The sequence below is a fragment of the Desarmillaria tabescens genome (assembly GCF_030435595.1).
Source record: "Desarmillaria tabescens strain CCBAS 213 chromosome Unknown EV420scaffold_117, whole genome shotgun sequence".
NCBI lineage: Eukaryota > Fungi > Basidiomycota > Agaricomycetes > Agaricales > Physalacriaceae > Desarmillaria > Desarmillaria tabescens.
Genome location: NW_026848416.1, coordinates 27,656 through 48,825, shown reverse-complemented (window position 1 = coordinate 48,825; position 21,170 = coordinate 27,656). Strand labels below are relative to the sequence as shown.

General features: G+C 44.2%; 6 protein-coding genes across 6 annotated transcripts; 3 read left to right on the top strand and 3 right to left on the bottom strand.

Annotated features, from left to right (window-relative positions):
* Positions 1-235: 235 nt before the first annotated feature.
* On the top strand, positions 236-388 carry EV420DRAFT_1280891 (uncharacterized protein; the record flags this gene model as incomplete). Its single annotated transcript, XM_060468227.1, has 1 exon — positions 236-388. A coding segment is annotated over one exon (153 nt), but the record flags the coding sequence as incomplete, so codon positions are not given.
* A 63-nt stretch (positions 389-451) lies between these two features.
* EV420DRAFT_1255256 (uncharacterized protein) lies at positions 452-886 on the top strand (the record flags this gene model as incomplete). Its single annotated transcript, XM_060466762.1, has 1 exon — positions 452-886. A coding segment is annotated over one exon (435 nt), but the record flags the coding sequence as incomplete, so codon positions are not given.
* A 4,739-nt stretch (positions 887-5,625) lies between these two features.
* On the top strand, positions 5,626-5,925 carry EV420DRAFT_1652219 (uncharacterized protein; the record flags this gene model as incomplete). Its single annotated transcript, XM_060478621.1, has 1 exon — positions 5,626-5,925. The coding sequence occupies one exon, from the start codon at positions 5,626-5,628 to the stop codon at positions 5,923-5,925; it is 300 nt and encodes a 99-aa protein (XP_060322457.1).
* A 5,020-nt stretch (positions 5,926-10,945) lies between these two features.
* Positions 10,946-15,340, bottom strand: EV420DRAFT_1487276 (uncharacterized protein; the record flags this gene model as incomplete). The annotated part of the gene is made up of 17 exons (XM_060470499.1): positions 10,946-11,023; positions 11,181-11,312; positions 11,379-11,430; positions 11,504-11,573; positions 11,626-11,764; positions 11,867-11,977; positions 12,236-12,448; positions 13,022-13,240; positions 13,292-13,506; positions 13,649-13,718; positions 13,772-13,942; positions 13,996-14,121; positions 14,185-14,234; positions 14,290-14,415; positions 14,728-14,802; positions 14,852-14,890; positions 15,094-15,340. 17 exons carry the CDS (start codon positions 15,338-15,340, stop codon positions 10,946-10,948), a joined length of 2,133 nt encoding a protein of 710 aa, XP_060322456.1.
* A 1,474-nt stretch (positions 15,341-16,814) lies between these two features.
* EV420DRAFT_1652217 (uncharacterized protein) lies at positions 16,815-18,232 on the bottom strand (the record flags this gene model as incomplete). Its single annotated transcript, XM_060478620.1, has 13 exons — positions 16,815-16,878; positions 16,933-17,039; positions 17,088-17,127; positions 17,179-17,194; positions 17,249-17,342; positions 17,395-17,514; positions 17,583-17,596; positions 17,648-17,678; positions 17,723-17,732; positions 17,788-17,892; positions 17,952-17,965; positions 18,017-18,095; positions 18,150-18,232. The coding sequence occupies 13 exons, from the start codon at positions 18,230-18,232 to the stop codon at positions 16,815-16,817; spliced, it is 777 nt and encodes a 258-aa protein (XP_060322455.1).
* A 1,472-nt stretch (positions 18,233-19,704) lies between these two features.
* On the bottom strand, positions 19,705-21,096 carry EV420DRAFT_1652216 (uncharacterized protein; the record flags this gene model as incomplete). Its single annotated transcript, XM_060478619.1, has 6 exons — positions 19,705-19,869; positions 19,928-20,254; positions 20,308-20,497; positions 20,541-20,642; positions 20,705-20,949; positions 21,007-21,096. The coding sequence occupies 6 exons, from the start codon at positions 21,094-21,096 to the stop codon at positions 19,705-19,707; spliced, it is 1,119 nt and encodes a 372-aa protein (XP_060322454.1).
* Between the last annotated feature and the right edge of the window lie 74 nt (positions 21,097-21,170).

Below are 21,170 nucleotides of genomic sequence, written 5' to 3'. Positions count from 1 at the left end.
GGCCATGGACAAGCAAACTTGGCAAAGGCAGACAAGGAGTTTGATGCTGCATGGTTTGTGGAGGAAGAAGACTTCTCAGATCTGCCACCACTCCAGGATGTCAGTGGTAGCAAAGATGAGGACAGTGATGATGAAGCTGATGAACTAGACATCAGTACACCAGAGCTCATTGGAGAAATAACCTCACTTACCTCTGGGAACCTTGCAGCAGCTGTTGCTGACACAGAGCATGAGCATGAAGTTGAACTCCAGCACTACACAGCATATAACACCATCACATCATCGGTTGATGAATTATACAGCTATCAAACCTCGAGGGATAATGGCAGCAGACAAGAAGAAATTTGAAGCACTCGGGAAGGGTGACATGCATATCATGATTCCTAATGGGAAGAATCAGATGACGAAGGTCCTTATTAAGGATGTACTCCATGCACCTAATCTCAGAGTTACACTCCTTTCTGTTGGTCACATCACCCAAATAGGCTATTCCCTTGATTTCAAGGATGAGGAGTGCCACATCTTTGACAAGAAGCATCACAAAATTGGATCAATACCTCACGTCAATGAGCTATACAGACTCCATGTACTGGTTCCCCATCCAGAAGCCTATCACATTGATGATGGACCACATATTGTGACACCAGATGAATTGCATTGTCTGATGGGTCATCTTCCAGTCAATGCGGCAAAGAAGCTTGTCAAGAATCAATTAGTTGATGGTCTAGAACTTGATGAAGGAAGCCCTACCTTGAAGGATCAATGCCCATCATGTCTACATGGTAGAATGACACAGAAAGCAGTATCTAAGTCTAGAGAGAACAATGTGTCAGGGGGAGTGGGTGACCAAATTCACAGCGATGTGTGGGGTCCTGCAACTGTTGAGCCACCCCAGCACAAGAAGTACTACATCACATTCACAGGCAATGTGTTGTGCTACTCCATTCAAAAGATGAGATGTTGCAGCCATTTAAGGATCTTGAGGCGAGATGGGACAAGGTATATGGCATCAAGATAAAAATATTGCATTCAGATGGAGGAGGGGAGTACAAGAGTCATGACTTCAATGACTACCTAGCTGAGAAAGGAATCCAGCATCACTTCACAGTCCATGACACACCTGAACACAATGGAGTCGCCGAGAGACTCAATTGCACACTCCTCAAAAAGGTCCGAGCCATGCTCCATGCCATGGGACTGCCAAATAACTTGTGGGGTGAGGCACTGAAGCATGCAATTTGGTTGAATAATCGGACATCATCAAAGGCCATTGGTGGCCGAACACCATACCATACTTGATCCAACAACCATTCACTGGGAACGGTGCCAGTAAGGCTTGTCCCTACTCCAAAGATGCTGGCAGTTGAACATCCTCCAAACAGAAAAAAAGCATACATTCCCCTATAACTGAACAATGGCAATCATCCCAAACCAGTCTTCATCATAGTCCGATGGTTCAATGAGTTCAAGGACCACCTTGGGCGGTGGGCTGGTGAAGACAGTTGCATTTTTGACCATCACACAACCATGGGGATGGTCCAGGCATCAGAGGGCCTGTGTGGGGAGGTGAGTGGTGGGGTGAAGGAGGAGAAGAAGTAGAGGGAAAGTATGGTGATGAGGATGGAGGTGGTTGTTGCACTGGTGCCATTGGACCCAGCTGAAGGAGTGGGTGTGCATGTTGGTAGTGAGGGAGGGCTGGGTGCTGTAGAGGGAGATGACGTGGGCACAGATGATGAGGATTGTGGGTGGTTTGAGGATGATTTGGATGTAGTGGTCGCACTGTATGTAGAAATGAATAAGCATAATTAGAAGAACTGGAGGATAGGTACTTCCATGTCACCTAAGTCATCAAGGTAGGTGCATTTGCTGGTCTTCCAGTTGTAGGGCAGCATTTTGGAGAAGTTGCCACTTAGAGCTAGGGCATTGCCTGTCATGTTGACTGGGCACAGGCTGATGCTGATAGAGTGGATTTCATGTCAGGTGTAAGGTTCCCATTAGCATCTGAATGCAGGAGTGTGATCCTCTGTAGCCTACATGCATTAGCCATCATTCACCAGATGGATGAGCATTTACCCATCTAAGATACTCACTTCAGATTTATGTTCCATGTCGAGATTCACTCCAGTGAAATAACGTGCATCCAAGGATCTGTGCCTGTGTGCAATAAGCTAAATGGAGAAGACCAGCCATAATCTCTTGGATATAGTTATGAGCCAGTGGCTTAGGAGGAATTTAATTCTGGATACAGGTGACACTGTGTGGGTGGGAGAGGGTAGTGGGTGTGAGGGGAGTCTTGTGTGAGCCAACGAGAGGTGCTGTGCCACGTACAGTGCTCAAGATCGGCATCATCGATGGAATACAGGTGGTCATTGGAGAGAATGTCGAGTTAGAAGGTTTGTCCATGCGAATCGATGTGGAACATTATGAGCACATTAAACTGTTTACACGTCTGGGATCTTACTGTCAGTAAACATTTCTGGGGTAGTAGGAGAGTCTTACATGGTGTAGCAACTGGATGCTCATACTAGACAACCATGGAAGGATGCATTACCACACCAAATGGTAGTCATCGTTTTTCTTCACTGCCATCCATCAAGCCCACCTAATCAACCTGCACATAAACCTCATCACTATCTGCCCTATCCACCCTTCCTTCCCTATACCACCTACAAACCAGAAGATTCTTCAGCCTGAGAATATGCAACTATGAGGGCCAGCGAATGCCAAAGGGAATGTCGATATATAGCTCTGTGACAAGATGCTGTTGATGTTGATCATTTGGGGGAAGGATTTACCATGTTTTAGGCTTGCCTTGAATAAATGCCAGAAGATGTTGGGCATGGTAATCTAGAAATAATATCAGTTATGATGTCACCAGAAGCATACCAATGTAATGCACATCACTGGTTTGCTTTCATATCGGTCAGATAACCTTCGAGCCAACTTGGAGCTATCATCTGAGGAAGAAAAGGATCATGCATCCACGCTAAGTGAGGGAAGTAAGGAAAGACTCTAATTACCAAATAACACCAATCAAATTCCCCACATGAGGTGCACATGTCAATTTCCAATTCTTCCACCCTTCTCTTGTCGCACAATCTTTCAAGGAATTGCTCCTGCAAAAATCTTCATTGGATGACTGATATACTTAATATTCTGACTCTCACAATAAGTGCAGGATCCTGTGCATTCTTCCAATCTGAGTTTTTTTTATGCCCAGAAGAGGGATTATAAGATTTGTTCATTGACATTGTTCATGCCATCGTTACATGTCAGTGGGCTTATCTTCCTAGTTCATATTTATGTTTGCTCACTTATCTCCCCTTTTCCTCTACTCTCAGCTAGGTTTTTTCTTGGTCTCTTTTCCTGAGCATATGTGGCCCAAGATCACTGCAGTGCATGACACATTCTCTTTAATGAAGATGAATATAATATTCTGATATTGCAGAACAACCTGAATACAGCATATCTCTCAGTTCCCACATGCTTTCAAGTCATCCATGAGTATCCAGAATCGACCAGAAGTAAGCTCCAAGCTGTCAGCAGAATTATCAATGAAACATGGTTGAAAGAGAACAAAATAAATGTGTGCACCCAATGGGACCCAACTTTCTAATATCATTCTTGTAAATTCAAGAATTGGGCCCTATTTGGAGGAATGGAGGATATGGGTGTGAGAGCCAAGCTGTTGTAAGGATATTTCCTTCTAATATCTTCCAATCTTCTAAAATTCCTCTATCAAGGATTTGTCTGGAGACTGTAGCAGATAATTATGAAAGGAAGATGTCATGCCATCATCTCTAGACTCTGTTCCCCCTTCTTTCGAACTACAAAGGATTGAAGTATACCTGCCTTGTAGCAGATGTTTAATTACACAGTCCATGCAGTGCTCTTACAACTTTATCCCATTCTTTTCAGAGAAAGTGATTGATAAAATAATGCCCTGAATGAGTATGTGAAACACCTACAACATTGCTTAAATTTCATTGGGGGTTTAAATCTCATCTCCTGGATTTACATTGTGAACTCTTTACACATGTTCTGTATTTCTCCCCCTGAATTTCTACTTTCCGCAGTGGTCCTATCATCACAACTAGGACTTATCCTACACCTCCTAATGATAAATGCACTCTCAAAGCACCAAGGCACAAAACCATACAACATGTCCGCTACCATCCATATGCTCAGTATGGTCCTCAAAAGCGGTCCATCCTCACTCCTCAGATGAACTTCATCGATCCAGAGATACAATCTCACCGAGTTCACTGTCATCATCTAGTCGACAGGTATTATCCCCATGTCGATCTCGGAGGAAAGGCAAGCATGATTTTGCAATCTACAGAGAACCACCATATTGAATGCATTGGGTAGCTTCATGAAAAGCCTCTGACAATGGATGAAGACCACCCCCTGGCAATTGGAAAATTCCAAGTCCTATGAATATAGGATATTGGTCATTATGTAGATGGGAAACCCCCATGGGAATTTTGCATCAGCCAACATGGACTTTGCTGATCCACCACTACTGAGGTCATCATGGGAATTTTTCACATTGTCCATCATGGCTTTTGCTGTTCCTTCACCATGTTTTATGCCCCTTACCTTTTGCTCTGTTCTTTATTCTACATTACTGCTGCCGACTTCATTCTTTTCCCTGATGCTTCTCATATTCTCACCCTTTTCTTCCATCAATAAATCATGTACATCTACTGCTGTTGCTTACTGTCTCTACACTACATATCTTTATGCATTTCCCCCTCTCCCTTGTGCCGACTTTTCCTTTGGGTTCTCTCTCCTTCCAGCACATCCCTTCAGTCTTCTTCCACTACATTTGTTCTATCAGGTTGAATGCTAACCAGGGTAAGCCAATGAATGAGGTCCTGATTTCTTTGTGCTAATCATTACTTCTTCAGTCTTCCCTAATGATGACGAACACGGTACTGATACTGTTCAAATGTGAATCGGAGATTCGGGGTTCATTGGAGGAGGGGATGCTCATGATTGAGTGATCCAGGGTGAGTAAAAAAATTGTCACCTCTCCCTTTGCTCAAGCTCTCCAGGTCAATGTGATGTGTTGACGATCTCCACTACCTGTTGTGATGGACACGACAAATGCAGGAGCAATACCAGGCTTGTTACATCATTCAAAGGCATGACAACTGCAAGAATAGTGGTGTGAGTGACCAGTAAATGAGCCATGGTGCATGCGTGTGGGTTTCATTATCTCAGTGTCTGCTCAGTTTTCTCTAGTTAGATAAATGTGCACCTCTATTCATCCAGTCTCCACTAGTCAGTGTGGGGGCTAGAACTCTTCTGTCCCAGCTGGTGAGGTTTCCTTTGATTGGCAGCGAGAAAAAGTGATCTGAGGTGAGTTGGCTACTTTCTGCTATGGTTTGTCTCACTCACGTTCTGCAAGTCTTTGGTTTCCATTGGCAGAGATCCATACTCTACTATTCACTGTCATTTATAGGGTACCCAGTACACGGCTGTTTAATGGTGCTGGGACTACATACATGTACATGCCCTTTCTTCTCTCTCATTGATGCTGAATGATTTGATAGCCAAACTAAATGACGGCACAGGCAGTGATTTCCATGGCTGATAGCCCTCGATTATCTACCCATTATGGCATCATCTGTTGCAAGTGAGCGAGTATTCTCAGCTGGGGGTATCACCATCAATAAGCTCTGTAACTGCTTGTGGGAAGATGTTGTCGAGGCGCTCCAGATTCTCAAGTTCACCCTTCGCAACAGTGATGATAACGTCTGGGAGCAACACACTCTGGCTACTGAGGAGTCCCTCGAAGAAGAGCAGGCCCATGAAGATGACACTATGAAGGGTATTGGTAATACTACGTCAGACTGGCTTTTGGATGCTGATTGTTTCATTGATGGAGATGATGTCCTTGATGATACCTTCATGTAATACTAGCTAATGTCTATTCAGGCTCAACAATATCTACTGTGACTTGACCTGCTACCTATTGTTGATACAGTGCATGAAGCCCAAGCCTGAGCCTGAGCCTGAGCCCAAGCCGAGCCCAAGCCCAAGCGGGCTTGGGCTCATGATTTTACAAGCCTGAGCTTCCTCAAGCCGAGCCCAAGCCTCCAAAGCCGAGCCGAGCCAGGCCCTGACAATTGCTACATGGAAGAGCAGAGAGTAGTTCTCATGCACGGAACCTTGGAAACAGACATGGCATAACTTGGGCACCCGTCGGATTAGACATGATGCTTCATCTAGGTCTGACAAGTTGTTAATGTTCCAGCTTGAGCCAATGTTGAGAGATTCGAGGAGGAGGAGGTCCAATCTTCCCTGCTAAATCATCAAGAGAAATCCAGAGAAGGGGATGGTAAGGGCAGCATGTTCCACTCATAGTTCAATGAGTTCTTCATTCATGAACATATCCCTGCTGGGAATGTGAAAGGTACACGCCTATAATTTCAGTGTCGCACCAACAGCCAATGAAGATAGACGACCAGAAATCAAGCAAACATAATGCATGGTATATTACAAATCGAATGACTATTGGAATAGGACTCGGATATGCCATGCGCATGCGATGGCCCTCAAATGCTAGTCTCACTAGGCCTTCTCGTCATGAGTTAAATGCATCTCATTCAGAAGGACAAGGCCATGACATCTTTTTCATTTCAGTTCCTCGCCGTTGTTCTGCATGTCGCAGACAGAATCCATGAATATTAAATCAATTGGGGCATATACATTTCCTGTATGTGCGTCCACTGTGCCTCGATGATATCATACTAACAAAGACTTGCTATATCTAATTCTAGTCCTGGCTATTTTTTTTCCACTGACAGATTCATTTCATATATATCGTCCTCATCTTGTTCAATTCAACACAGCGCCGTCTGTACTTTACAGCTCAGGATCACTCCATACATATCATTGTTTCGCAGGAATGATCACTACTCAATTCTATATACCATAACTATCAGAGAAACATGTTAAGGGTCGACTGAATCTCATTACTTCAAACCCTCATGCTGACTGTGACCTTCTCTTTGAGGGTGCTGCCTTCCTGCCATGTTGGATGAACTGAGCAGATACTTGGTTCAAAGACGGCATGGCTGATACATCTTGCCTGTAATACAAAAATAAAATTTCAGTGTCGAGGGAAAGCAAAGCATTCAACACATGCCATATGCAGATCATAAAGCATATCCATCTTTTCGAGTGTCCAAGGTGATGGGTCCTAAAAACAATGCTGAGCAATATTCCAAAGGTAAAATTCGGCAATGGGCCTACCATTATGTGAGATAAAGTTCAACACATCTCAAAATATGTTAAGCACTAACTCGAATCTACTCCAAGGCTGATCTCTATCCTGTCACTCGCATTCGATGATTCAGTGTTAGAGAGGTGTTGGTTGATTGCGAGAAGTTAGGCATCACTTTATAGTGAAAGCAAGGAGCTTGTAAGAGTTAGGAGTATATAACCTTAGCCTGAAGCTGGGGTCTATGGCCACAGCGTAGGCTAGCTTAAATACATGTTAGACTCGTACTAAGAATAGTGTCTACAAGGGCGCGTGCAGCGAGAAGTGCGTCTTTCAACGAATGAGGAGTGAGGACACTGTGCTCCCGATGAATGAGAGTAAAGAGTGCATATCACCTGCATCTGCGCAGGACTCCATCTGAATGGGCTGCATCCCGTAGACCACCCTTGACTGGCGGTTGACTCTTGTCCAACTACTAAGAAGCATGATGCCATCAAGGGAAGCATGATGGCACATGTGGGTCATAGGTCACCTGGGGGTGGCAGTGGTGAACTGGGGTGACGGCAACCAGGTATATGGGTAAGGAGTGTGCCGGCAGAATATCATGGGTCTGGGAGATAAGATAGGCAGGTCCAGGGTTCTGAGAGATAAGGATAAGATAAGATAAGGAAAATAGGGGTAAAACCGTAATAAAATGTCATGTCATTTCTTGATCTTGATGACAATGTTTCTTGCTAGAGCAATGGTGAGGGGAAACTGTCAAATAACAGGAAATGGACACACCTTGTAGGGTTTTCTGACTCGAGTACAGCTTGAATGGGAACCACAGCAGCATTGGGGCACTGGAGGTCCACACTGTCATCTTCACTGATGGTGTGGCTGATCATGACCATAGCTCATTAACAAGGGAAAATGAAATATGAAATTGCTTCCATGTTTGAACAAGCTGTGCTGGCAGCACCTTGATCACGTCTTGATCATGTTGGTTGTGTTCCTACTTCCAAGTTCTGAACTACTACACAGGAGTCAGAAGGAAACTGACTTACCTCTCTGCTGCAGACTAAATTTATTTTGATGCCATTCTTTTCTTTCCCTTTTTTTTTTTGCTCTATGTTGACACTGTATCAAGCAAGAAATTTGTTCGAAAGCTGCTGTGAACTTGGTGTCAATATTCTACATTCTGGAAAGTTGGTTCTCTGGGACCCATTAAAGTATGATGGCTGCTTCACTTGAAGCGCTATTGATTCATCTATTGACTTCATCTGCCAGAGGCACTGGTGCCTCAAAAAGTTACCCTAATGTAAAGCTGGTGGGCAAGCCACCAACGATGAGATTGCTTCACCTCTGTACTGCATGTACAGCTACAATCTTTCTCAATCTAGAATCATTGCATTGACCATGTGAGACTTGATGTATATGCCATATCTATGTGACTTCTCAATGATGTAAGGCCAGTCATAGTCTCTAATCGATCTCCTACACCCCTCATCTCCCAGTCGGAGATGGCACTGAATATTTTGACCTTCACTAGTACTGTCTCCTGCACCATTTTCTCATTCCAGTCAAACAAGATTTGCATCATTCCACACTTCCCATGATGATCTACTTACAAGAATTAGCAACCTGAGACCATCAATCGATGCTTGTTGTCTCTCCACTATGGACAAATTCCATTGATGGTCCAAGCTCCCAAAGCCCAGATAGCAGCAACCTGCGGTGCTTTACAAATTCTGACTTACATTTACATATGTCTCCTACAGGGTGATTTGCGAATGGTTCTAGGGATCTGCACTGTATCCATATATGGATATGACCATAAAAAATATGGTTCCCATATGGGTATGGAGGTCCCATACCCGTCACCATACTCTAGCAGTGATGAGCCTGTACAGTACGGTATGGCCCCGTATATACCAGTATTACGGTGATGAGCCTAAACTTCCATGGCAATGGCAAAAACCAAAACTCTAGAGGAGTTCACAGCAAATGGCATGTAGCGGCAATAAAGGCTTTGTTGTTGTGCGAGTGTTTTGGTGCACCTCCGTGCGATGAATTCCTCAAGAATGCAAGTATACACTGCAACTTTTCAGTCAGCGAAGTAGTACCCTTAACGATCGAGTACTAGAAAATGTTGGCTGTAAGCCAGGAAGGGTCTCGATAGTTGAGAAGAAATGGAATCCGGTATAACTGGGAATACCAGCAAACCGTGAATGAAGTGATGGAAATTTAACTAGTAAAAGCCATGGGCGATGTTGATGGAATTAGAGAAAATGCTGTCAAAGAGAAATACTGTTGGCAAGATAACAAATACTGTGATGGCAAGAGACGAAGACTGTAGTTGAGAAACGAGAAACTGGCAGTAAAACGAAGATAAGATGAACTGGCGATGATATGAGGGGGAACTAGTGACGGCAAAACGATGGCCTGGGACTGGGCTGGACTGAAACTGAAACTATACTGAGGTTAATGGTGGCAAAATGAAACTGATACTAATCCTGAGTCTACATGGAGACAATCCTATACTAAAACTGACAGCAAGATACCAAATACCATGACTGATGATCCTATACTGAAGCTGTTGACTGAAATTCCATGACAGATGCTACTGGCAGCAATAACGATCCTAATCTGAGTCCACACGGGGACGTAACGATCCTGAACTGAGCTGGGTAAAACGATGGCGATGTAGAAGGTGAAAACTGATGAAAACGATCCTGGCTGGTGAAAGTGAAACGATGCTGGCAGATTAAAAGATAAAAGCGAGTTGTGGACACCAAATTCCATGTATTGGTGCAATATGAGCATACACCAATACCGTTAGAAGAAAAGCCATGACAGAGAGTATAACTTGGAGTGACTATGTTGTTATTGTCTATCTCCTGGCGAGTACAAGCGATAATGGTGGTCGATAACATGGATGATGGCTAGTGTCCAGTAACTTGTGTCTAGCCACTCCCTATTTTCCATGGTGTATACTAGCTTTTATACTACAAGTCTGGAATAAATTTAGAATACTTGAAGCGAATCCTTAGTAAGTCCGTAGTACATAGATTGGTAAGAAATGATACCAAACACATGTTCCCAAGGTTCTAAAGTAACAGCACCCACACGGTTTTACTGTGTACTGTGGTTCGAAAGTAACAGCACCCATATGGATTTACCGCATATAGATGAAGTGATTAGCAAGAATGCCACCGATCTCCGGAATTTTGAGCTGCTGTGTTGCTGTGGCAAAGTACATTGAAGCAAGTGTACTGAAGTAGATGCTTGCAGCAATCTCTTGGCGGTATAACAGCCTTAGTAAAGACTGAGGAAAGGTCATGGCATTAGAGCTAATGCCACGGAATTGCTATTTGAGCTGCGGAATTGTGGCTGTGCTACGGAATTGTGGCTGTGCTAGGCAATCAGATGGGATTCTAAATCCGTGAGATCGACAATCAGGTGCCTGGCAGAATTAATGAAAGAAGACTGGCAGAATTAATGGAAGGGGCACGTAATTGATGTGGGGTACAAGTGGGGAAGGATAATTGGTGGCATTAAGCAATATTGCTGGGATTGAAATAGTAGGTTTGTGTGGTGGCTGGGGAATTAGCTATCTGGTAAAATGCGCGAATTCTGAGCGTACAGAGCCTGGTGGCTCATCAATGGGTGTATGACCATACATATATTTTCCAAGATTGGATATTGTATTCAACGAGTTTAGCTATATAACTACGGCGCAAAGTTTTCCTCCTCCTCATCATTAGCTAGGAGCTCTTCAACAGCATTTTGCACAAGGCAAAGCCTATGCTTCACTAGCATCAAAGTACGAATTGTGTCAGGTTTCAAGCATGATCAGCGAAGAGAGATGGTGTCCCTACTCCCTGAGAAAACACGTTCTACAGTGACTGCAGAGCCTGGATGCAACCATCAGCAACTATAATATAGATTTAAGGGAACTACACACCAGGAATTGACAATAGATCATGAGCAAGGCATGAAAGTCGAGGGAAATCATGGCAACGAATATACCACCAATTGATGGGATTTGTGGTCCGAAAATTCTCTTTTGGGAGTGAGAAATCGTGTTCAAGCTCATCTACTGTTACCACAGCATCTTCATCGTCATCATAGCGAGATGTAAAGTCCACCTTTTGAGGTGAACCTTCAACTTGCCTTGATCTTGATGGTCCGGGGGATGACAGAGGAGTGTCAAGCTGATCAGATGTCATGGGAGGATAATGTCAGTCAAAGTAATCCTGTAATAGCTGCTTCAAGCTTTCAAAGTACGTATCAAGGTCGAGGTCATTTTTGTAGTCCCGCTTGAGACCCTTCGTATACAAGATCCTAGGATCCAATACTGCCAAAAGCGCAGTTAGAACATGATATACACATGAAAGATGATGACATACAAGCAGCCCACGTGTAGAAGGGAGATTCATCATACTTATAATAATAGTTGCTGAGTTTGCGATGAGCATCCAGCAAGCCTTGCTTCAGTTCCGGAGGTGTTGACATAGGGAGAGTAGCAATGATTTTCTTGATGTCATCCTGAAGGCCTCAGAAAACTGCGTGAGTGGTGGATAGCATTGGCTTGGTGGTCATCGACATTTGAGTGGTTGCTGAGCAGAAGGTCTTTAGCCACTTCATTACCATAGAGATAGCCTCCCAATCTTCATTTGAAAGCTCGAGAGCATGCAAATCTTTGTTGATAGCAACAAATTGATCGACTGTATTATGATATTTGAATGCACGACCTAGGATCTATCAGCACATGAGCAAGGCATCAAAGATGTATTCTACTTATGAAGCATTTGATGAGTAGATGACCAGTGTGTCCAAATGTCAAGAATCAGCATATGAGCACCAGCAGAAACTGAGCCAACAACTGATCCTGTTGCGGTTGCTATTTGCTGATACCAAGCCTGTTGCTGCTGAGGACTTGAACGCACAGCTCAGACAATTCTTCAAAGCTGAATTGCATGAATGTCTGCCTACCAGGTCTATAAACAAACAAAATACCTTTGACACAACAGTTTGGATCCCAGACAGCCTGTTCCAGGAATCCAACTCATCGACCTCATCTGAATCCGATTCAACCTCGTCAAACAAGGCTGCTTCTTCATCATGAGCAGCATTTAGTGGTGCAGAAATGGAGTCTTGGTAGGATGCCATCCGGCTTTCTTTGGCCTTTTGTCCATCTCCCTTGGAAATTGCACCAATGCCCTCTAGAAGCTGGGACAAGTGTATTAGTCCAGTACATAGGACCCATAAAGAATAACAGAGGCATACCTTTAAGACCGCAAGATGGACCGTATGAGGCATGCAACACAGATGAGAATCCTTTGCTGAAAATGGAATACCTTGTGCCTTGCATTTTTGCTCGATCGCCATAACCATTGTGTTGTTATTTGTAGTGTTATCCATCATGAATGCCATAACCTATTGAGACGTCAGTAAATAAATCTGGTCACCAAGATAGCACACTAACCTGACCAACAAGGCCATATTTCTGCAAAGTGTCCCAGATGACTTCAGCCATGTTTTCTCCAGAATGTTCACCAACCAGTTCTTGAAAGTCAATTAATATTTCCTCTACATATTCTTGTAAGCGAACATGACACAATATTTGAAGAGACTAGATGTGTACCTAGCTTTCCTTTGTTTGTGACATAATGAGCAACAATAGCAATGAATGCATAACCATTTGGCGACGTCCATGCATCCAGAGATATGGAGACCTTAGACTCGAGCTCCTGGAAAGAGATTAGGTCTCCTCAGGACACTCAATTGTGAAACAGTGTTTACCTTGAAGAAAACTCGCAAACTCTTTGTAAGCTCATCTCTCATTTTCATGATCTTCCATTGAATGGTATCTGCTGATGGTATGTGAAGTGACAGAGAAGGATGATGAGTATATTCTAAAAGTCTACGAAACTCCGGACATTTGACCTCCTCAAACGGTTGATCACATGCAATGATCCACTCAATCAAGAGTGTCTCAAATTTCTTTTGGTCCCAGGCACCCTGTGTACAGTCATCAGCATAGCGGTAAAGTCTAGTAAAGTGGGAACGTACTGCAGCTTGTACTGCCTCGCATGTGAATGCTGCATCAAGGTCTCCAGATGCCTTGGACAGCTTCTCAAGATAGCGTGCAGCTGCCTTAGGGTCCAGTACCTTCTGTGCAGATGCGATTTGAATCTCCTCTTCAGTTGGAGGGTCGGAGCAACTCTTCATGATCTCATAGAGCTGGTACATGGCAGGTGCATGGCGTTTCAGGTGTGTGATGAGTCCTAGATTATATATCAGATTGTGTTCAGCAATCAAGATCGGCAGAATGTTCACTGTTCAGGCTGCCCTTCATTCGTGCAGTAATTGTTAATATATGATGAATTGTACCATGTCAGCACTTGTAATGAGTGTCTCCCTTATTACCGGGTTCGCCATGGGCATTAGTAGGCCATATTTCATAGAAATGATAGATCAGGTTTGTTTTGTGTGAATTCTACATATGATATGGATGAATACAAAAGGTACAGAGACAAATAATCCACCTACATCTGTTGGTGATGCTTGAGGTTCAGTGTCCTTGCCGATAACTGGATTAGTCATCTTGTCGTGGTCTCCATGGGTCACTGGGGTATTCGTACTCTTGCGCTTCTTTTGCGGTGGCTTTTTGGTATGTGATGAGCCTTGGGGAAGAGTTTTTGATGAAAGTGAATCAGCAAGCTAAAATGTAAGGAAAGTTTAGTGGGTGATACAGCAGTTCGCAGATCACTGACCTCATCATTTGGTATCTCAACCTCAGACTCCAAATCAGACTCCTCCAATCCCGACGTATCTGCATAGTCACTGCCAGACTCCTCCCCACTACCAGCACCATCTTTGACAGCCTTCTTCTTACCCTTCTTTGGTCAACAGCGCTTTTTTGGCCGTCTTCTATCTGAGCCATCATCAGATTGCTGCTCAACAGTGATTGATGCCTTGAGCCTCTTGGTATTCTTCTTTCGTTGACCACGACCTAACAAACACCATGTTCATAAGGGGTAGTAATCCAGATTGACAGCGTGACGTACCACTCCTCTCAGTTGAAGGTCCTGCTGCTACCATGGGAGTTGCATCATCACCATCTTCATACCAATCTATCTCAGAAGCATCCTTCAACCTCCTGTTCTTATCCAAGGCACATGCCTCAGGTGAGGCTACAGTTTTTTCTGTCAGTATTAGACATTTGCATCGATGGTATGAGCACATACCTCCCCCAATTACACGTTCACATAGATAAAAATGGGTCATCACTGTTGCTTGTAGGTCTGCAATGGTCTCGCACCCATGTATGTGGTGCCGAAGTCCAGACATACGAAGGGTATGTGTTTGGAGGAGGTGATCACATAAAGGAACAAGACCTCATTGGCACAAATGGTCAAGGATTTCATTCACAGTCATAAAATTTGATACCACTGAAATGATCTTTAGCTTATAATGTCATAAGAGAGAGCAATCGGAAAACTCACAAACAGAGATTGTACGAGTGGATGCTCCCATAACAAAGACCGTCTTAGTCTCAGGCCCATTCGCAGAGTCCAAACCTACTGCAGGATGAGAATTTGACATTGGTAGGATTGAAGCGAGACTGACCTTGCATTTCCTGATCTGACTCAGAATTTTGTCTAGTGCCTGTCACAAAAACAGTGGTGATCCCAGCCTTTAAGAGCCGCTGAAACCGATCCAAATGCATTTGCGAAACATGAGAGTGTCGGTAATGCAAGCGAGGTCCAGGAAAGAGTTTGCCGAGTGAAAAAAAAGTGGGAAAGACTGTGTTTGCTTTGGGTGCTCTAGTAAGTATCACAAAAGACACAAGTATATACACGTCAGCTCACCATAGATAAAAAGAGTGGCAACAAGATAGAAATAGGAAAGCACCAATGCACCCACTAGTGAACCCATAAGTTGCAGGTACTTCACTGAAAGCTGATGAGTAAGCATGGGAACAATGGAGACTATACCAAGCACTGGAAGAAAGAGAAGTATCATCAAGACTAAGAACCATCTGAATGCATGAAAAGCAATGGCATGAGAAGATGAAGCAAGAAGAATGCCCCATGTCTCGCTGCTTTGTGGGGGCATTTTGACTCTAAAGTTGCGGTGCACTGGCACCAACTCCCGAGGCTGAGAAGGATATTTATGCCACTGTGCAAAATGATTAGCCAGTTGAAACAGGAGAAACGATGTGCTAAAGCTACTGTAGAAATATTTGAATGAGACATCTGCTACACCATTGGAAATATGAGTTTATTGCATCAGGAGGTAACAGAATGGAGGACTACAAGTGTTAATGTTGATAAGGGGAAAGATACTGTGTTGTAGTGATCCACGGAGCTGAGAGGAGCAAGCAAGAGGAGTGAGAAGGTGGTGGCTCAAGAGAGAGCAATCAATGTGGCAATTGATGGGAGGTTGATCGCATGGGTTTGTGACTATAAGGGGGATGATGATGCCAACATTGGTGCAAAATTGTGCCATAGTTTCCACCCATATAGACAGCCGTAAACAGCCGTACATTTATGGGTTAATATGGACCAATTCCGTACCGTATTCTGTACCATCCAGGGGCAGTCCACATGGGTGATGGGTCGGGTATGGTACCTGTATAAGTCCGTCCATATTAACCATAAATACTGGTACGGTGCGGATCCCTAATGGTTCTGAAATGTGAGTGCCACTTCATGAACGTCACCTCTACAAATCTCATATACAACAATTTTCTTACAGTGGTGTGTCTTCTCGTGAGGGGCATATAGACTTGACACTCTTTTGGAGAGCATGGAAATGATAGATGGACCTCACCATCCTTGAACATTCATATCTACAGTGTTCTTCCAATGATATTGATTCCAAAGCTATCCCACTAGAGATACAAAAGTGTCTATAGTAGAATGGTAATTGGATATCAACCTTAATAAATAGCTTCCCCTCCACATGAAAGAGTTCAGATCCATAAACTAGGGATGCCAGTTATACGACTGGCAAGGTATAACAGGATTTGGAACTTGGAACAGAGGTGAACTAGGCCTGAGAATCAGAAGCTTCTTTTGAACATCCTAATTTGTCTAAAGAATAGGTGTCCTGGATCTCAGAGAGTGGACTAAGACTGATATCCTGAAGGAAACAGTTCTGAATCAGTCAATGATGAACTTACCCAGTACAAGGAGGCTAATGAACATACGGCATCTTTTGTAAGACCTTCTGAGCTGTTAGATGAAAACTGGATGACTCTAGGAATCGAACTTTGTATAGGCTTGGTGGTTGACTTGCCAGATGGATGCTGATGTTGGTAATTAAACCTAGCAAAGGTAAATGTCTGGCAGGAAAATGGAAGCAGTTGATGCACATGGCAAGCAGCGAGTTTATATAGACTGTGGATATTAGTTAGCCAGCTTCGTTGGATAAAGAGTAGTACTGATGCTTGGGTAGTATGAAATCAATTGCGATGAAAATGGGATGGGATCAAGTTGAGAATCAATGGACTGTCACAATAGAGAACAATGAGCATGCACTGTCATTGTCATTAGGAATAATGGGGACAAGGCTAAAGCCTATATCTTCACCTTGTAGCTACACCCGAGACTAGAACAAGTTGCATTAGAATGAGAAGTAGGTCGGCCATGCTGGTGCAAGTAAATAAATAACAATTCGAAGGTATTCATATGGAATCAACATACGAAGAGAAATGCATAGCCGCTCTGCTCTTATGCAGGTAATAGCACATCATGACAGCTATGATGATATCTGCTGTGATGATAATGGAATAGAATGTGTAAATAGACATCTATGTCACACAGTCAGAATCCATGACTTTCCAGAGTATGGAGCATACATTGATTGTGGAGATCGACACCAAATTCGGTGGACGATAACTGTAAAGAATTGTTTTTGAGAAATACATGCAGCCACAATATAATTCTTACATGTCATATGATCCAACTGACAAATGTTTATCAGTGAGACCACAGCTTGAGAGAGACAGGAGTGCCTTACATATTCCAGCACCTAAAGGAAATGGGGGCATAATTAAGGAAAATAGGTGAAGCGAGAACGAGCTATTACCTACTGAGGCTGAAACAGCCAGAAGCTGTCCAACAGTAAGTTGGAGTTGGAGATTCGGTCATTTAAGCCATGCTCACCACAAACCAAGGCAGGATTTTGTGAAAATGCTGTCCAACTAAGAATATACTAAGCTTTGCCATGACTAGTGATGACCACTGGGAAGAAATGCATGTTTCCACAGTCAGATAGCGTATAGCCTAACAGGTTGAGTTATGAAATTTTACATCCTCAGTTAAAATGACTTTGTCCTTACTCTTGCACAAACATGACAATCCACACCTGGGAGAAAATTTCAGATAGGAAAAGAGTGGAGGCTTCGTCACAACACACCTTTAGGACTAATTGCAACTGGAAGTTCAAACTATAGTTAGAGCTGTGAGATCAGAACCTCAACTGAATTTGCACCCTCATACTCCTGTGATGACAATGGCTCAGTAGAATTGATGAGTACCTGTACCCCGGCGACATACCAGATGACATTTCCTATTAGGGCACCGAGCAAGTTTCCATACATATCAATCAGATAGAAATAGAGAGCATGCGTGCTTAATGTGAGGTGAACAGCATCAAGTACCCTGTCAAAGAACGCGTTAATAAATCACCATCAAAGCTTATGGGGTGCAAATGGATGAACCAAAGTAATGTGACCTATCTCATGGGATTCAGTGCCATACAATGTCCGAAGGAGTTGTGACATACAGAATATCGGTAGAGAGACCAGTCATTGGGGTATCTCTTGTAGTAAATGAGCGTTTGCAGATTTGTTATTCCAAATAAACTATCAGGTGGATGAAATGAAATGGTGTTTGTGGATGCAAAGAAAGGCACCCACATGGCTGCTATGGTAGCTCCAACAAACAGAGCTCCGAAAGTATTACCGAGGGATGGAATAGCTGGCGACTGTTGCGAGGACATCGTGGGGTATAAAGGAGCTACTTAGAGAGCTCTGGGACGTCTGCTCAGCTTATAAATGGGCGGGTCAAATCATTATAGGAACAAGTACTAGCAGTCATCTAGAAAATAGCACTGAGATGCAGGCTCGGGAACCGTTCTTCACAACTCTAAAGAAGGGACTGTCAGAAGCATTTATGGTGAGGGCTTGGGAAATATCTATGCCTTTCTTCCTTTGATGAAGAATGCCGTGAAAATTTAGGGGATAACCTGAGAGCATCATGCAAAGATCACTTCTCCTTCAGAAAACAGAGTCACCGACACCGATGTTTTCCTTATCTGTTGACATTTTCCACGTGCCTTAAGATTTAAGATGAGTTAATGAATTGTGATGCCACGGATACAGCACAGGCACTGTTGTGGTTGATTCATGTAGACGAATACATACATCCCACATCTGTGGATGTATTTTTGTCTCCAGTTTCCCAGTTGATTTTAATTTTGATTTTGAATATGCCTAGCGCACACCAGGAGCCGCAGGAAAAGATCAATGGTAAGGCTGCCAGAGATTTCGAGCTTGAGATGAGTACGAATCCTGCAGCATAGTCGACTTTGGTTCTGATGTGCTAACTATTTCAGCTTCCTTGGAGTCCGAACCATAAAATGAAATCAAGAAGTCACGATAAGGCCATTCCAATCTGAGTAGCAGTATCATGGTCATGGCCGACACATGGTCTCCCTATCGAATAAATATGCGGTAAGCCATCCAACATATGGATCGCTCTTCTATACTGTTACCGTCATATCCCCAGTCACACCATAGAGAACCGAGTCTATGACTCGGTTGTTGGTTCGGGTTATGCCACAAGAGCTGTGTTCAGACTAAGGACTCTAGCAGCAACCGTGCGTTTCTCTCGAGGGGCCTCATCGCACTACCTGATTGTAGACGTAATGGACGTCTGTCGCCAAGGTACCGTGAAGTGGATGTGCTGCCTGTAGAAAGGCACCAGACAGATACGAAGCCAGATGAACATCGCATATCTCCGTCAAGTTCCGACTATTCGCCGGTGGGACTTGCCAGAACACGAGGCGGATAGGGCAACAGATTCTGAAGATCTCGATATCCGGCTTAGCTAGAGAATAGTTGCGGAAAAGCCGTCAAGTAACTGGAAAATGAGGGGACGGAATGTTATTGCAATGCTGGAAGCTATGGGTGGTCGTAACCTTTGCATGTAGCTTCTTTATAACGTTCCCAGTTGCTGAAAACGCCAGTAAATACCGATAAATAGAAGATATGTACCTGATAGGGAGGACGTAAACGGTAGGAAACTGGAAGACACTATACTGAAAGCGCCGTCACCTCCGTAGGGCATGGATCCACCGAAACTAAAGCCCAGCAAAAAGCTTAGAAAATGTCCTAACAGTCCTTTGAAAGGGATTCGAACCCCGGAATCGGATACGATATAGCCAGTATGTCATGAACAATATATTTTGAACTACAACTGAGTAATAGTAACTTCTCCATACCGAGAACCAAGGGCGATCCTCTCGAGTTCTTCATCGTAATTCAACGCAGTCCAGTTTTTGGGGGCATTTGAGCATAGCTCGCGAATGCGGACTTGAGCGGTGGGGTTGAGCGAACCAGGGAATACAGGCGGTGACTAGTGTTTTGCAGCCACGATGCTCCACCGTGGCACATTCTTCAGGGCTGATCCATACCACCGTACCCCGCTTGCCAAGGACCATGTTGACATGTGAGAGTACGCGATGGCGGGATAATCCTTCGAAGAGGAGGGTTGGGGGAACAGAGGCCAGGGAGCACAGTTGGAACAAATTGGGCTCTAATGTCTGGGGTCTGTACATCTCAGAGAATATGAGGAGGGATGTTGGTGTTGCACTGGTGCGATCGAACCAGTCGAAACAGTTTGTCATGATGGCCGTGTTGATTTGTCTGAGGAGGGGCGGCATGGCGTAGACACTAAACGTGTTGATGCAGACGACAACGACGGTGTTTGGTGCAAAGACGACATGGTTGCAGTGGTAATTCTGTGAGTGTAAGAGATGAACATGCGTAATTTGAACAGGTATGGGACGGTTACCGGCATGTCGCCTCCTTCGAGGTAGGCACGCTCCTCTGTCTTCCAGTTGTATATTAATGTCTTGGAAACATCGTCGCTGAAGGATATAATGTCACCAGTCATGCTGACTGGGCGGAAGCCGACGTCGATGTCCTGGATTTGGCGCAAGCTTCCGTTGCCGTCCAAATGGAGGAGCACGATTGTCTGTGGCCTACACAAGTTAGCCGTCATTCATCAGAGTAACGCACGCTTACCTGCTCAATGTGACCACCACGCTCACATCAGACTCGGGATCCGCATTAAGAGTCACCCCAACGAATAACTCACCTTTGGGTGACCACTCTGAGCACTTCTGCCTGTGCGCGTTATCCCAGATTGTCAGCATCGTGGGATCTCCTTGGATACGGTTAGAAGCCACTTGTTTTGGCATCCTGGTATGAATTTTATCTCTTGTGCAGGCGACCCATTGAAGCTTGTCTGGCTCACGGGAATCAGAGGAGAGTCTGCGAGCCATCGAGTCGCGAGCCGGTAGGCGTGACATGTGCGCTGTTCGAAATCAGTGTCATCGACGGGACAGGGGTAATCTTTGGAGAGGATATTGAATTTGAATGCGTTGATCCATATGATCTCTAGCCTTGTGAGTGCGTTAAACCGGGTACAAGTCTATTCGCAAGGAGCATGTAAGAGCACTGATCCTGGAGAGAAAGCAACTGCACCTACCTGGCGGAGAAACAAGATATCAGGGACGGAGAGAATCGCGATGGCGTAGATCAAGAGGTCGTCAGGCAGGTCGTCGAGAGTGATAGCCATAGTGCGAAAAGGGCTACGGGCCGATCCAGCCAGTGGCTCAGAGGATTTCAATTTCCCACGACAAACGTATTTTA